The sequence below is a fragment of the Cryptomeria japonica genome, chromosome 9 (assembly GCF_030272615.1).
Source record: "Cryptomeria japonica chromosome 9, Sugi_1.0, whole genome shotgun sequence".
Classification (NCBI taxonomy): Eukaryota; Viridiplantae; Streptophyta; class Pinopsida; order Cupressales; family Cupressaceae; genus Cryptomeria; species Cryptomeria japonica.
Window position 1 is genome coordinate 532,715,751 of NC_081413.1, and position 16,654 is coordinate 532,732,404.

A 16,654-nucleotide genomic window follows, 5' to 3' on the forward strand; every position below is an offset into this window, starting at 1 on the left:
TTCTTTGACAAGAAAATTCTGTTAGGCTATCAAATACTTGGTTGATTTGTGAGTACAATCGTTTGTGTATCTGTATCAGCATCTTTTAGCATTGTTTTGTATCGTTTGCGCATTATTTCTGATGAAGTTCTGGGGCATGTACTAATGGTGTCTACGTGGGAAGTTCACTAAGCTACATGATCTTATGCCAAATGCAGTCATAAATCACTACGGCTTGCTGACTACAGCGTATACCTCAACCATATGAGCATGAACCATTACCAAGGATCCTTATTCTTTATTCTTTATGTATATATACTGTTTGTTTACAGGTACAATGCTCATCCTTTGGTTCCTCCTACCTCATCCAAATTGGATAAAAGTTTTATTTTCTTAGTACGGTATGTACTTGTCTCGGGATCTGATCAGCCTAAGATCAAGGAGGACGATCCAAGTCATGCACGAAAAGAGATAATCCTTGTCTATTCCGCAAGCAATACTCTGGTCGACTTGACCCTTATATCAAGTCGTTTGTATTAACTTGCTATATTAAAATCCATGAAAGAAATACTCAGGTCATCTTGAATCATTGTGTCAAGATGCTTGTATTCTCTTCCAACATTTTAAAGCTCAATGATGAAAATAGAGCACTATGGATCATCATTTCACCTCATCTGTTTATATCTTGCATTTTGTTGCATATCACCCATCCATTCATTCATTCATATGTAGGCTTTTACATGCAAAAATGACTAATAAAAGCTGGTCTTGGATACAAATCATGACCGAGTACTCTGATACCTCATCAATGCATCATGCAAAGTCTTACAAACCTTGCATTCCTCATGGTCATATCATCATTACATTTAGGTGCATCCTGCATTACGTCCATTCATGTCATTTTTAAACTTAAACATTGCATATAGTTCATTGTTGACATTAGTTTTTATTAAAATCATTTGCATCATTGCATCAATCATAAATAATTAGATTCATTCATGGGATCAACTTGTCTTTGGTTGTTTTAAATCATTTACTAAGCATTTCATCCAGTGTAAATTATCCATTATCATTTTATTAAACTTTTCATCATTTATCATTTGCATTCATTTCTTTATAGTTAAAAGATGCATTCATTCATTACTAAGTATCTTCTTATGCTCATTGTAAGATTCATTCACATTGCATTCATTATCATTACATTAAGGTGCAGTTATTATACCCATTAGTTACCGTATCATCCCATTATCATTTGTACTTACAAACATATTTAAAAGCATTTAGAATCATAAAACAAATTTGTTTACACAACATTGCTTCATACCATCTAATATATCCATTTTACGTATACATTCATTCTACACATCATCATATAAACATTTGTCCTTTACATTTTGTTTATCCATATTACATTCATTTAAAAACATCTAGATGCATACTCATACATAACATCATTCATTTGACCATTGCATTAACATTATCTTATCATTACATCGCAATGGGAAACACCATAAATCCTATTCATACATCAAAGCATAAGCATATATCATCATGGCATTACATACATAAAGCATTACATCACAAATCAAATACATCATATACATCTAAACCTGCATTCATATGTCAGTATCCAACCTCATAAATCATCATAAAAACATGCATAAAAGAAACATCTCATCAAATGCGTACATGTACACATATACATCTAAGCAATAAATCATCATCATGCATAAACATCCATACATAATCACATGCATAATCATCACAATATGGGATCCCCTCATATATATCATCTCATATATCAGAGTACAATGAAGTCTACAAAATCGGCTACCAAGAGCCATCCAAGATACAGTCCATAAATCGACAAAGATACAATACATATATGCAAACATGCTCCCTCAAATACCGCTCTGGCCAGATGCTGTACCACCACCACCCCTACCTGCTCCACCACTGGTACCTGCACCACCTGATCCATCTCTCCGTGGAGGCCTCATCAAACCCCCACTCCCTCCTGCATCCCCTGATCTCTCCTGCCGTAGAGGACCCATCACACCCCCACTGCTCTGCATCCTCTGTGATCGCTCGGATCTGGCCTGCCGCATCTGTGAGTAGCTGAGAGCTCGCTGGCTAACTGGTACCACCTGCTCATATAACCCCCGCCAGTACTCTATCTCCGCCTGAGCTCGCCGCATCTCCCTCATAATCTCCCCTGAAGGCCCCTGTGCTCCAATCTGCACTCTCTCCTGCAGCTCCGCCAATCTCTCCACCGCAGTATCTCTCTCCCGCAGCACCACTGTCAGCTCTGCCTCACGTGCAAATAGCTGCACATCCCTAGCTGCTACCTCCTCCTCTAATCTCTCTACCCGGGTCTGCAAATAACCTATCATATGATCCCGCAGATCCCCAGTAGCTCCCTCCCCCATGTCCATGGCTGCCACACCTATATCACCCCCCCAGTAGGTCCCTCCCCTGCACCACTCTCCCCTGCACCACCCTCCCCTGCACCTGTATCCATCGGGATCTCTCTCTCCATCCCCCTCCCACTCAGCTGCACTCCTCCCTGCATCAAAGGTCCCTGTGATATCTGAAGAGGTAGTCCACCTCTCCCTCTCCGCTGCCTCGGCATCCCCAAACCTCCTCCACCTCCTCCACCACCCCCTCCTCCACCTCCACCTCCACCTCCACCTCCACCTCCTCCTCCATCTCCTCCTCCTCCTCGGCCTTCTGCTCTCCGTCCTCGTCCCCTCTCATCCTCAAAAGATGGGATCAGCTCAGCTGGGTCTGATATCCGTAGGATCGGGTGCACCGCTCGATACTGTGTATACTCTGCTGTCACACCTGCATCAACGACCCTCGGTCGTAGGTCCCATGGCCTCGCCTGCAGTGTCCGAAACTCTGCCAGTGCTTGATCATACGGTAGCACTGGACCCCATGCATACCGCTCCCGGATCACTCGTGCATACTCCCCTGATCCGCTAGACAGTCCCTGCTGCCATCCGAACTGCCTCATCACCCATCTCGGCACCTGTCTCTCCACATGATAAGAGGTCCTCCCAATGAGGAATCGGGTCATGAAGACATAAGGTAGTGCCTCCGCATCATCCTCCCATGGCTCACACTCCAAGTATGGCCGCCAGATCACTGCATCCAAGTCATCCAATGCTCGCTGCCACCACTCTAACTTCCCCAAGTGGGGCTGACTCATCATGCCACTGTACATAAACATGTATGGCTAGTCCACGGCTCAGAATCTGAGACTCACCGGTCGAGTCACTGGTAGGTGCTCCTATGCCCACACATGTAGCAGCGTCATGCCCACTGCAAGAGAACCCCTCCCCCGGTACACTACCTCGTGTAACTCCTGATACATGTGCGCTAGCACGCATGGCCCCCAGGCAAATCGGGTCCCCTTAGTCATCATCATCTCTATAACCTGTCCCCATCCCACCGCCAATCCATGTGACCGCCTGTCTGGACACAACAGTCCTCCCACGATCCCTGACAACACTGCTGGAAGGGGCTCATATAGTGCCGCTATATCCTCCCATGCGATCGAGCCTTCGTCAATGTATACATCATCATCAAAAATCCTCTGACAAGACACCGTCCCCCAGGAGCTATCATATGTCACCAGCTCCCCCCGAATCAAAATCCGAAGGATACGCCACACGTCCTCCAAAGTCACCGTCATCTCTCCCTGGGCTAGATGAAACGTGCACGTCTCACTATGCCATCGCTCTGCCAAGGCTGTAATCAGGCCGTGATTCATTCGAATCACAGGCATGTGCATCACCTCGTACAACCCAGTCGCTGCTATACAATCAATCTCTATCTGCGTCAACCGGTCCCGCAACCCCTGTGTCGCAGGATGGCGCTCGCGTAACTGCAACACGCGCAGATCCTCCTACACATAGACATTCATCAAATCACCATCATTTGTTTTGTTATCAAACTTTCTTAAGTTTAAACCTAGACTATCATCAGATACTTTGATCAAGTATCTTTGGGTCTCAACAGGTAAGCAATCATGGCCACCTAGACTTCAACAGACATTTATCCTAACAAATGACCTAAGTCTCATCAGGCTGCTATGGTTCAAAACAACTCCCACTTCACCTCGCCATCCATCAATCATTACGCATCAGGAGATTTATTTTGTCCAAAACTGGGGCATCTCGTTATCCTAAGGCAAAAGCGCTATTTTATCTACAAAAGCGCTAGTTTTCCACAATAGCGCTACAACCCTATCAAAAGCGCTCAAAAAGCTCTACAAAAGCACTACAAAAACAAAAGCACTAAACCCGCTATACAATAGCGCTATTACACATCAATAGCGCTCAATTAACCCCACCATAGCGCTACTTAGTCTATAGCGCTAAAACTTGCCTACATTAGCGCTAATGAATACAAACGCGCTCAAACCAGACCACAATAGTGCTATTGCGGCACAATAGCGCTAATTCATGGAGCAAAAGCGCTAAAACCATAGTTCCAGCGCTCTTGCTCCGACTTGACTTTGACTCAGCTAAAAACCTATCAAAAATGCATAAAAAGTCAGTTTTTGAATTTGCGTACCGCTGGTCCGTAGTCAGCTGGGCGCTGGAACCGGCGGACTCACTCGGATCTGTGCTTGGTAATCAAAATCGGCATCATAGCTCCTCTTTGCTCCTCCAAATGTCACTGTCAGAGCTCTCGTTTTCAACTGGTCGCGGTCACAAATGATCCTATTTTCACCCCTTTCACCCCATTTATACCTCCCGCCGTCACCGTAACTTCGCCCCGCTCATCGCCGTGGTCCCTGTGAACTTCCCGAGCCCCCCATTTCTCCATGTTTCCCCCGATTTCTTCTATTTTTCCCCCGTATACCTAACTTCTTCTCTTCTATCACCTTGCCAATTTTCATTCTTTTTCGAGAGATCGCCCGATTTTTTGAAATTTTTCAGCCCATCTCTCGAGGGGGCATACCACCCATTAAATTTACATTTTATGGGGCTTTTCTTCACACTAGTTTTTCTTTCTTTGAAACGATGCGATAAACTGCACCGTCTCAAAGAGGGGCAAATGTAGTCACATAAATCTGTCCATTTTAATTAAATGAATATTTCGTATTTATTTGATTAAAAATCCACTAACTATCAAATTAATTAAATTAATATTTAATTAATTCATCCCCAAACATTCTTCTATTAATTAAATAAATTATTCAATTTATTTTAATTAATTCATTAAAATCAAATTCCAATCAATTAAATAAATAAAATCAATTTATTTAATTAAAATACCTTTTTCCTCTTTTAAATAAATTAAATAAAACATTTATTTAAATCATTATCCCCACCCCACTTGCATTTTCCTACAAATGCAACTTGCACATATTTATTGAAATAAATGAATTTTTATTTTTAAAAAAATCCTATTTTCCCTCACCCACCAAATCCACTTGCAAAATCTAATCCCCTTCTAGATTCTTCTAACCCCTTCCTAATTAGCCTAATCCATCCCCTAATTATTGTCACATCCCTAAGCAAAATGGAGTCACTTCTCAAAGTCTAAAAGTCTTTGATAACCATTAAAGGCTTTCAACCTTCAACCACTAAATGGCTCAAAGTCTTTGATAACCATTGAAGGCTTCCAACTTTCAACCACTTAATCCCCAAAGTCTCCAAAAACCATTAATGGTTAACCCAAACCCTTCCACATGGTTAAAACATTTGTTTTGACTCAACCTCTACCCAACCCAAGGGTCTCATCAAGCTTTTAATGCTTTGACCATGATTATCTCTTAAACATTTGCACAAAGGTTTATCCTTGGATTAACTCCTAATCCAGTGGGTAATCCTAATTTAGACTTGACTCTTAGCCTTTAGATAACCATGAGGTCTTCTCAGGCCTTTAATGCCTCCAACCTCTTCTTTCAACCCAACCCTATGTTGACATTTGTCACCATTTCATTGGTGTCAATTGTGCACATGGATTCCCAACTTTCAAGCTTGACCCTTGATTAAACCTTTCAATCCTGGCCATCCATTGCTCCATTTTTCCTATAAATAGAGCCCATTCCTTCATAATCCACATCCGGAAAACTTGTAAGCATTTAGACTATAGACATTTTAGAGAGCATTTAGCATAGCATAACTAAATATTGTCTTTTTGGTTAAAACACATCATTTTAGCATAAAATTAGCTTTTCATTTCATATTTGGAGCTATACTACAAATCTCAATCCTCCATAAGCATCCATAGTGCAAAAAGCTGCTGAGAGCTACACTATTTTGGAACTTGGAGAGGAGAGGAACAAGGGAGAAGGAACTAGGAGTATGTTAGGAGGTATTTGGAGATGCCTCATCATGTTTGCTTTGATAGTTAAATATGCTTGCATGCTTGTAGTCTCTCTTTTGGTATGCCTTTTTAGATTAGTTTTCGATTGATTAACACTAATGTTTTGTGTGTTTTTGTGTTCTTTGATCTTAGACTAACCTTGTGCCATTTAGGAGGGCATCATCCTCCTAAACACTTAGTCAATAATCTCTCCACAATCTGACAATCACAACACAATACACAAGTTGATGGTTGACATCAATGACAACACCAAGTCATCAATGATAACAAATACCAACAAGAAGGTCACTCTAGTGCTTATTTAAGCTAAGCTAACGAGTAGTGATGACATCCACATTTTATGGAATTATTCCCTCAAAATAGATTATACATCATTTTCATTTGTTATAAAAATTTAAAGGATGGAAACACCTCGATTACTACAATTAGATTGTGGATGAAAGCCCTTCTCTAGCATTGAGCAATTTCACATTGGGATTATGCTTGAGGTTTGATTACCTAATATTTGACAATTTCTGCAACACATGTTTCTCTTAGTTTTAGGAGGCTTACTTTGTACCTAGGGTTTGTAAGCACGTGGTGGCTCCTTAAGCATCTATATTGATGTTAGTTTGTGACATTTATTTTGATAATAATAATAATTTTAGTCATTCCAACAAATATGCTAAAGATAAATTCATTCAAGTTAACATCACTATTGAAATTAATAAAGAGTAGTTCGGTTGTGGTTTTTGTGTTATTTTTTAGCATTTAGATGACATTCTCATCCATTTTTGCATATTCTTTTGAGAATAATATTATCATATTAGATCTGATCTTGTAATAAATATGGACATTGTGTTGATTGACATTAAATCCTCTAGAAATATACTCTTGAGGATATTACAATAATATCTTAGATTATAATACTAATATTGTAGGTGTTGTTACTTTTAATGATCCAAATCAAAATGTTCTTAAAGTAAATGTTCCTTCCAGTGTTAAAATCATAAACAATTGTGTGACAATCAAATGATTCCATGATGTATTTAAATGCTTAAGTAATCTCTTTAAATAGTACTTTGACAATGAATTGTTGCACAAACATGTAAAAAGTTATCACCTTTAGAATGGTTAATAGAAAAATAGAGGGAGTTAAACATATTAATTTTCATTTAGATTGAAGTCATATAGGATTTCTCCCACACATTACATAAATGATACAAGAAATGGACTAGGATACTAGGATTTGAGATGCATATGCATATGGATATAAGCTTGAGTATGCAGGTAAGAAGGGTGGGCAAGGTAATGGACTAGGATAATGGGATAGAGGATTTGAGATGCATATGCATATGGATATAAGAAGCATATGTAAATATGGAAGTATGATTGAAATTATAATCTAAATAAATAATTAATCGAGATTAATAATGAATGAGGCTACAAACAAAAAAAGTAAATAAAGATACTTAACTCTATAAAAAAAAGATGATTGTCATTTTGAGAAAATTGTAAAATATGCTCCATCTCTATCTTTGAATCTCATAAATTATGTTATAAACATATACTTTATCTAAGGTCAAATCTAATCTTTTCTAAATTTTATAATTTTTTTGAAATATAATTTTTTTATCATTTTATAATAGTGTTGAAATATAACTATTTCAATAAATTTGTGAAGTGTGAATTTATCATTTGTCTAATTTTTTAATCAATATAATTTAAATTTTTAAAAAATGTATAATGAAATTCAGCATGTTATTGTAATGCACATTATCAATCAATAATAAAAATATTTATTATGTATCAATTGAAATGAACAACATAAAGGATTGGAACATAAATCTGCAAAAATCTTCCAAGCTTAGTATAAATGTCAGAGACAATCTTCCAGCCGTTTGAACTGCGCTCCTTTCAACGGAAATGTTTTTTTTAAAGGAAAAAAGCAGTACCAAACGGTTAAACTCATGAGATGCCTATATAAAATAATGTTATTCATTGTTTTTTAAAGCATTAATTGTTGTTCATTTCCCTGACTGCTCGAAGAAACATTTTGCATTTGTTGTTTTTCATATTTGCGGAAGAACTGCGCAAGGATTTGTATGAGAAGTATGAAATGAGGAATTAGTGATAGCAGAGGCCTATTTCTTATGCCCGACGAATTTGTGCGGTGGAGTTTGTGCATTTTCCAGCACCTGTTTGGCATGGGTACGTGTTTTAATGGGCATTGTATTGTATTTTTCTAGTCGAATTCTTTACAATAAGCATTGCATTTGGACTACTGATTGTGTCAGTTACTTTTTTCGTGTGGATTAGGACTCTCTTAGTAATTTATTTGTGTGGATTTTCATCTCTGCATTTCTTTGTTTGAATCCTTGAATCTTTAATTGTAGCAGTGTGCTTTGTTAGTTTTTGATGGTTTGCAGACGCCATAAAAAGTAATAAAAGAGTGCTTTATTTTCCCAGTTGAACAAGATTGTTAAATGCTCTGTTTCTGTAGGAAAATCAACCAAAACAATGTTATCTAATTAGGGTGCCCTGCTGTTAGGTCCACTTCTAGGGCTTTGTCACAGGCTTCCTCTAATTGTATCGTGTCCAGTTTTGTGGGGACTTATTTGTACACACATGCTTTTCTTCATAATAAACAAGAATTAGCAAGCCGCCATGAGGTCTATCTCTATCAAACAACCGGAAAAAGACAATAATATCTGTGAACTAACAGGTACCTGGACACCGAAAATAGCCCTAATGTGTGGATTAGGACTTTGTTAGTAAATTCAATTGTGTGGATTTTTCTTCTCTGTATTTCTTTGTTTGAATCCTTGAATCTTTAATAGTAGTAGTGTGCTTTGTTAGTTCGTCATGATTGCAGACGCCATACAAAGTAAAAAGATGGCTTTATTTTGCCAGTTGAACAAGATTGTCAAATGCTTTGTTTGTGTAGGGAAATCAACCAAAAACAATGTCATCTTTATTAGGGTGCCCTGCTGTCAGGTCTACTTCTAGGGCTTTGTCATAGTCTTCCTCTAATTGTATTATGTGCAGTTTTGTGGGGACTTATTTGTACACATATGGTTTTCTTCTTAATAAGAAAGAATTAGCAAGCCACCATGAGGTCGATCTCTGTCAAACAACCAGGAAAAGACAATAATATCTGTGAATTAACATAAGGTCCCTTGACATTCAAAAGAGCCATAATGTGTCACCGTCATATGGATGCTTACATATTATCTATAATAAGCTTAGAAAAGCAAGTAGAAGTGCCTTCCACCAAGCAGGTTCTACAATCTACCCTTGTCAAACACAGGCTATTTTCTAGTTCGATAGTCAGTACAGGCATTCTTTTCCTTTCTAATTGACAAATTAGGTTTAGAAAAACAAGTACATGGCAGGCTCTACAATCTAGTCTTGCCAACCACAGGGCCATATTTAGAATGCCTCTCTAATTTATGGATTTAGTAAACTTATTAATTTTAATGACAAACCAGGCTTAGAAAACCACAGGGCCATTTTTAGAATGCCTCTCTAATTTATGGAATTAGTAAACTGATTATTTTTTGTGACAGACCAGGCTTAGAAAAACAAGAATATGTGCCTTCTACCAGGCAGGTTTTGCAACCACAGGGCCACTTTCCATCTCAATAGTCAGTATAATACTATAAAGCATTCTTTTTCGTTTTAATTTATGGATCTAGTAAACTGGGTAATTTTCATGACAAACTAGACAGAGAAAAATAAGTAGATGTGCCTTCCACCAAGCAGGCTATGCAATCTTCTCTTGTCAACCACATGCCGTTTTGCAGCTCAATAGTCAGTACAAGCATTCTTTTCTTTGTAATTTATGGATTTAGTGAACTGGTTAATTTTTATGAAAATCTAGGCTTAAAAAACAAGTGTAGGTGTCTCTTCCACCAACTAAGTTTTGCAATTTACTATTGTCAACTGCAGGCCATTTTGCAGCTCAATAGTCAGTATAAGTATTCTTTTCCTTTGTAATTTATGGATTTAGTAAGTTAGTTAATTTTTATGACAAACCAGGTTTAAAAAAACAAGAAGATGTGTCTTCCACCAAGTAGGCTCTGCATTCTACTGTTGTCAATTACAAGCCATTTTGCAACTCAATAGTCATTATAAGCATTCTTTTCCTTTCTTTTCCTTTCTAATTTTACGGATTTAATAAACTGGTTACTTTTTATGACAAACTAGGCTGAAAAAACAAGTAAATGTGCCTTCCACCAAGTAAGCATTGCAATCTACTCTTGTCAACCACAGGCCATTTTGCAGCTCAATAGTTAGTACAAGCATTCTTTTCCTTTCTAATTTATGGATTTAGTAAACTGGTTATTTTTTATGATGAACTAGGCTTAAAAAAACAAGTAGATGTGCCTTCCAACAAATAGGCTCTGCCATCTACTCTTGTCAACCAGAGGCCATTTTGCAGCACAACAGTCAGTGCAAGCATTATTTGACTTTCTAATTTATGAATATATTAAACTGGTTAATTTTTATGACAAACTAGGCTTAAAAAAACAAGTAGATGTGCCTTCCACCAACTTGGCTCTGCAATCTACTCTTGTCAACCAACAAATAGATGTACCTTCTAACAAATAGGCTCTGCTATCTACTCTTGTCAACCAGAGGCCATTTTGCAGCACAACAGTCAATGCAAGCATTATTTGACCTTCTAATTTATGAATATATTAAACTGGTTAATTTTTATGACAAACTAGGCTTAAAAAAATAAGTAGATGTGCCTTCCACCAACTTGGCTCTGCAATCTACTCTTGTCAACCACCGGCCATTTTCCAGCTCAATAGTCATTACAAGCATTCTTTTCCTTTCTAATTTATGGATTTAGTAAATTGGTTAATTTTTTTGACAAACTAGGCTTAGAAAAACAAGTAGATGTGCCTTCCACCATCTAGGCTTTGCAATCTACATTTGTCAACCACAGGGAATTTTGCAGCTTAATAGTCAGTACAAGCATTCTTTCCTTTCTAATTTATGGATCTAGTAAACTGGTTAATTTTAATGACAGAACTAGGCTTAAAAAAACAAGTAGATGTACCTTCCACCAACTAGGCTCTGCAATCTACTCTTGTCAACAACAGGCCATTTTCCAGCTCAATAGTTAGTACAGTCCTTTTTAATTTATGGATTTAGTAAACTGATTAATTTTTATGATGAACTAGGCTTAGAAAATCAAGAAGATGTGCTTTCCACCAAGCAGCCTCTTCTGCAATCTAGTCTTGTCAACAATAGGCCATTATCCAGCTCATAGTCAGTTCAGGTATTCTTTTCCTTTCTAATTTTTGGATTTAGTGAATTGGTTGATTTTTATGATAAACTAGACTTAGAACAACAAATAGATATGCCTTCCACCAAGCAGCCCCTGCAATCTACTCTTGTCAACAACAGGCCATTTTCCAGCTCATAGTCATTTCAGGCATTCTTTTCCTTTCTAATTTATGGATTTAGTGAATTGGTTGATTTTTTATTACAAACTAGACTTAGAACAACAAATAGATGTGCCTTCCACAAACAACTTCTTCAACCTGCAGATTACATATTTTCTCTTCCAGATTTTGCAAACTCAGGTAAGTTTGCCTCACTTACATTTATATTATTTGCGTTTCTGCTTTATACGTTGATACTATCGTACTGTCCCTTTTTAATTTTTTTGACTCATTTACCTCAAGGCCTTAGCCTATATTCACATATTTACAGAAAAAAGTGATAAGAAAACAAAACACAATTACATTACACCGCTATATGACGAAAGCAGGAACATTGAGGGGAAGGAGTACCCCATTTACACTGCTAAATAAAATCTATACATCAATTCCAATCGATCATTAAACTTTGTGTTAAATTTTTAAGGTCATTCTAAGATTGTTGCTTTTTTTATTAAGCTACTAAAATGAATTGCATGAGGGAAATTCAATCGATAGAAATGGAAGATGTAGATAAATAGATGTATAGAAAGGTAAAAGTTAATCTGGGGTGTGGGAGTACTTATCCCAAATGCTTGGGCCTCTTCCTCCTTCCCTTGCAGCTCCTCCATCCTGATGTGATGCAGAGGCTGTACCGAATATGAGAATCCAGTGGGAATTCTACTGTTACAAGAACCACCCACCACATACACACCAGTACAGAAGCTCTCCATCCCAGTAAACTTTAATGAATGCTATTCATTATTCTCTATATTCAGATCCAATACAGAGAATGCAGTTATGCCTTGAGGATAAATAGAATTAATATTGAATAAAATTACGGATCAGTACTTCTCCAACTTGTGTGGTGGAGGCATTTTCAGTCTCCATACAAGCTCTTCCTTGGAAGATGATGCAGCAGGCCAGTTCTAATCTTATGCGATAGTTTTCTCATGATATTCTGCCCAGAGTTCTATCATTCTATCATCAGTGGACCAAAATCTATGGTGCAGTCTTGTTATCATTGTTTTTTTCTCTATTGTTATTCTTGTAACAGTTTTTTCTCCTCCTTTTTCAAGAAACACTGATTGTTAGACTACGAATCTCCTCTAGGACCTCCCATTAGTATGCTTGGGTTCTTAACCATTGAGCTACTGGTCTCTTTGGGGTTATAAGAATAGATTGCTTCTTTAACAACCCATTTAAACCGTACATTTTGGTTGTAAATCCTATTGTTGTTTTAGATAAATGTAATGTCCCTTACTAGATTTAAGCCTGTTTTAACCAGAATTAATCCATCCTCACATATTTATGACTTAAACTACATTGACTAGGAGACCAAACCATCTTAACCGGAATTCAATCAGTGATAACATAATCTTCTTCCTGATATTGAATTGGTAATTCAATCAAATTTATAATCTCACATTTATTTGTTCATTTAAATTACTGTTGCTATATATAAATATATATATTTAAGTTCAGATAGTATTACACTCTGTGGTTTTACTGTAGACTCCTGTAGAGTAGTTTCTAAAGATACTGTATTAATTATAACTATTATATTAATATCTATTATTGTATCAATATCCAGATTTATAACCCTTCCTTAATTCTTATCAGATTTGAGTATATATATATATATATATTAATGAATTATACCAATAATTTATGTATTTGCTAATTACTTATTCTATAGATTATTAATATTACTACTGCTTTAAAATATTAATTATTAATGATATATTTAATGGTGGGTAAAGACAGACAGATGCCAATATGTATATAATTTGAAATGTAACTCATACGTATTGCAGTCTATAATAATATTACTATTAAATTCTGCATACAGACATTGTATCGGGTTTCATATATTAGGCATACGTATCAAGCACATCCCCTATGCATACCACCTAGAACCAAGATGTAACTGGCTGGAATTTCATAACAGTTCTGAACTGATCTGATCAGATTAACTATACTAATGCCCAATCGTCTGTATATCAGGGAATTGCTTGTATTGGCAGATTACTGAGGGCTAACCACCTTCAGTAGTCCTACCAGTAACATCTTGCCCACACAAGTGGTTCTGTAAGGACTCATCACAGGGTGAAGTAAGGCCAAAATATATCTGATGCATGTCGAACGAATAGTGTTTAAATGACTAATTCTGAAATCTAATGGGTTACTTAACTTTTTTTTTTCTTGGGGTGCGATTTTGCATTACAAGGAGCACATTCTTGCTTTGGTTTGGACCTGTTGCAGGAACAAATATTGCAGATCCCCAGCTGGTGCAAGAGATACTCTCTGTGAGGTCTGATGATTATGAGAAAATTGAGGCCAATAATGCTCTCAAGAAATTGGAAGGTGAAGAGTTACTGGACTTGAAAGGCGAGAAATGGGCTCAGCACAAAAGAATCATCAATCCTGCAATAGATGTTCTCGTATCAACCCACATATATGAGCTCTATATGTGTCTTAATATATTTGTCCAGTTTATTCTGATTGCAGTTTAGTTGCCTCCTTGGTTAATGCCATCTTTGAGCTATAAATTTGATTGCTAAGGTGCATTCAAGAGTTCAAACTTCTTATTTCAGAGAATTTAATGTTTTTGCTAACCAATGGAGAAATTATTTCATGATTTTGATGCTAAAGTTTTTTTATTAATGTTCGGTGTGAAATGAGCATTGTGCAGCTTTCTTTTGGATTGGAAGGAATAATACAAAAAAGAAGTCAAAGAATGCTATAATTTTGAAGATGTCAATAGCTTGCTTAATTGGAAATGGTTGTGTAGTGATGAAAATTCGAAGAACTTGTAAATATTACTTTACAATTATAATTAATAAAAAGTTTTTCATTTTAAGGAGGGGTATTCCACCCCTCCATAAACTCTTTAAGGATGGCTATGGACATCCTTCAAGAGGTGTTTTTTTCTGCTACTTTTATTTTCATCTGTTTTTAAAGTTAATTAAATTAAATTTTTATGCTATTTAAATTTTTATGCTAATCAAATTTATGTTTTAAAAGTTAATTAAAATAATTTATCTTTTGTAAATTAAGCAATTGTATATATATAATTAAGTATGATTAATGAAAATATAAAAAATAAAGACTATTTTATTTTCACTGAAATTATGTATTTTATATGGTATGAGTTGCATGGCTTTAATCATGAGTGAAGCTTTAATCATGGTTTTGTTTGAAGTTTGCATCATACTCATATGCTATTCTCAATGCAAGTGTTTATTCATCATGATTGACATTTATTCTCATGCATGATAATTGTATGGGTTTGGCATGAAGGGTTTAATGACATACCATTTTGTTTGAAGGATTTTGTTTGTGCATGCATTATGATTGAGTGATATTGATTCTTATGTATTATGAGTGTATGATTTTTCCATGAAGGGTCTAATGACATAGTTCTAGAGTTTTTTCTTAAAGGTCGAATCAAATTCGTATTGTGTGCTTAATTTGCTTTTTCATCATGGTTGATTGCTATAGAATCTTGTGCTTGATGATTTTATGTATCTTGTTATTGTCAACCTTATGCACAAGAACATTAAGCAATCTATAGTGATTAGATGCAAATTAGCTATGCAACATTATTGGTGTGCTTATTTATGCACAATGGTTAGTGATATTCATTCTTTTGTAATATAACTATATAGCTTTCGTGTGAAGGGTATGCTAATTTCATTAAGTTTTATGGATTTTTGTTTTATATTTACATCATGGTGTATAGGTGGTGGAGTTGAATGGGTTTTGTTTGAAGGTTACATGAAACTCCTACAATATGCCTAGTGTACTCATGCATGGTGATTACATGTGAAGAAATTGAGTGTTATGGGTGTTGTATGAAATTTGTATAACTAATCTACATATAACTATTATGGAGTATTTGGTGTTCATGTGCATGGTTGATGTTAATCAAGTGTCACTAATCATATAGATTTTTTGTCAAGGGTCTAATGGCATGTATGTCATTAAATTTTATGATGACTTTTAGTGTGCATATGAATTAGGGTTAAATGAAATTTGATTAAATTATTATGTGATGCTTAATGTGTTTGTTCATGCCTCATGGTTGAGTGACATTGACTCTTATGTTTGATAATTCTTATGGAATAGACATATGGTGTGGCATCATGATAGAATAACATATATGAAATAGCATCGTACAATTGTTTTTGCTTTTATATTAAGCCTACATTGTGACTAATGTTTGTCAAACACATTGTGTGCTTATTCATGCATGATGATTGTGACTTTTTGAGATAAAGTTCTACATCAATAAGTTGTATGAATTTTGATTTTGATTTAATTGATTTTGTATGGATTCGTGCAACATGGTTGAGTGATATTGATACTTTTACATGATGATTGTATGACATTTACATGAACTATCTAATAACACCTTTTAGTTGGCTGATGGGATTTTTGTTTGCAAGTAATAATGACATTCAATTGAGTTATATGAGTTTTATTTGAAGGTGTATGGTGTGCTTGATGTGCTTGCTTATGCATCATGGTTGACTGATATTTATTCTTCCACATGATTGTATGGATTTTGATTGACACACCAAGTGACATGTTTCATAGAGTTGCATAAAGGGTTTTAGTTTGGAGGTAGTGATGACATTTTCATTGGGTTTGTTGTATGGGTTTTGTTTGGAGGTTATGTCAAATTCATATGCCATAATTGGTATGTTTGCTTGTGCATCATGGTTGTGTGGCATTGACAATGTGGAATGTGGCATAGATGGTGTGGGTAAGGTTGAATGACATATATGGAATTTTATTTTACTAGTGCCATTTGTTTTGTGTGAAGCATGCATCACAACTAGTATGCATACATGCATACATCCATGTATGTATGCATGTATGAATGAATCCATGCATGTATGTATGCATGT

General features: G+C 36.3%; 1 protein-coding gene across 1 annotated transcript; it reads left to right on the plus strand.

Moving 5' to 3' along the window:
- The first annotated feature begins 8,177 nt into the window (after positions 1-8,177).
- Positions 8,178-14,392, plus strand: LOC131077071 (cytochrome P450 734A1-like). Its single transcript, XM_058014483.2, has 2 exons — positions 8,178-8,514; positions 14,004-14,392. Exons 1-2 carry the CDS (start codon positions 8,457-8,459, stop codon positions 14,252-14,254), a joined length of 309 nt encoding a protein of 102 aa, XP_057870466.2. The 5' UTR covers positions 8,178-8,456; the 3' UTR covers positions 14,255-14,392.
- The last annotated feature ends 2,262 nt before the right edge of the window (positions 14,393-16,654 follow it).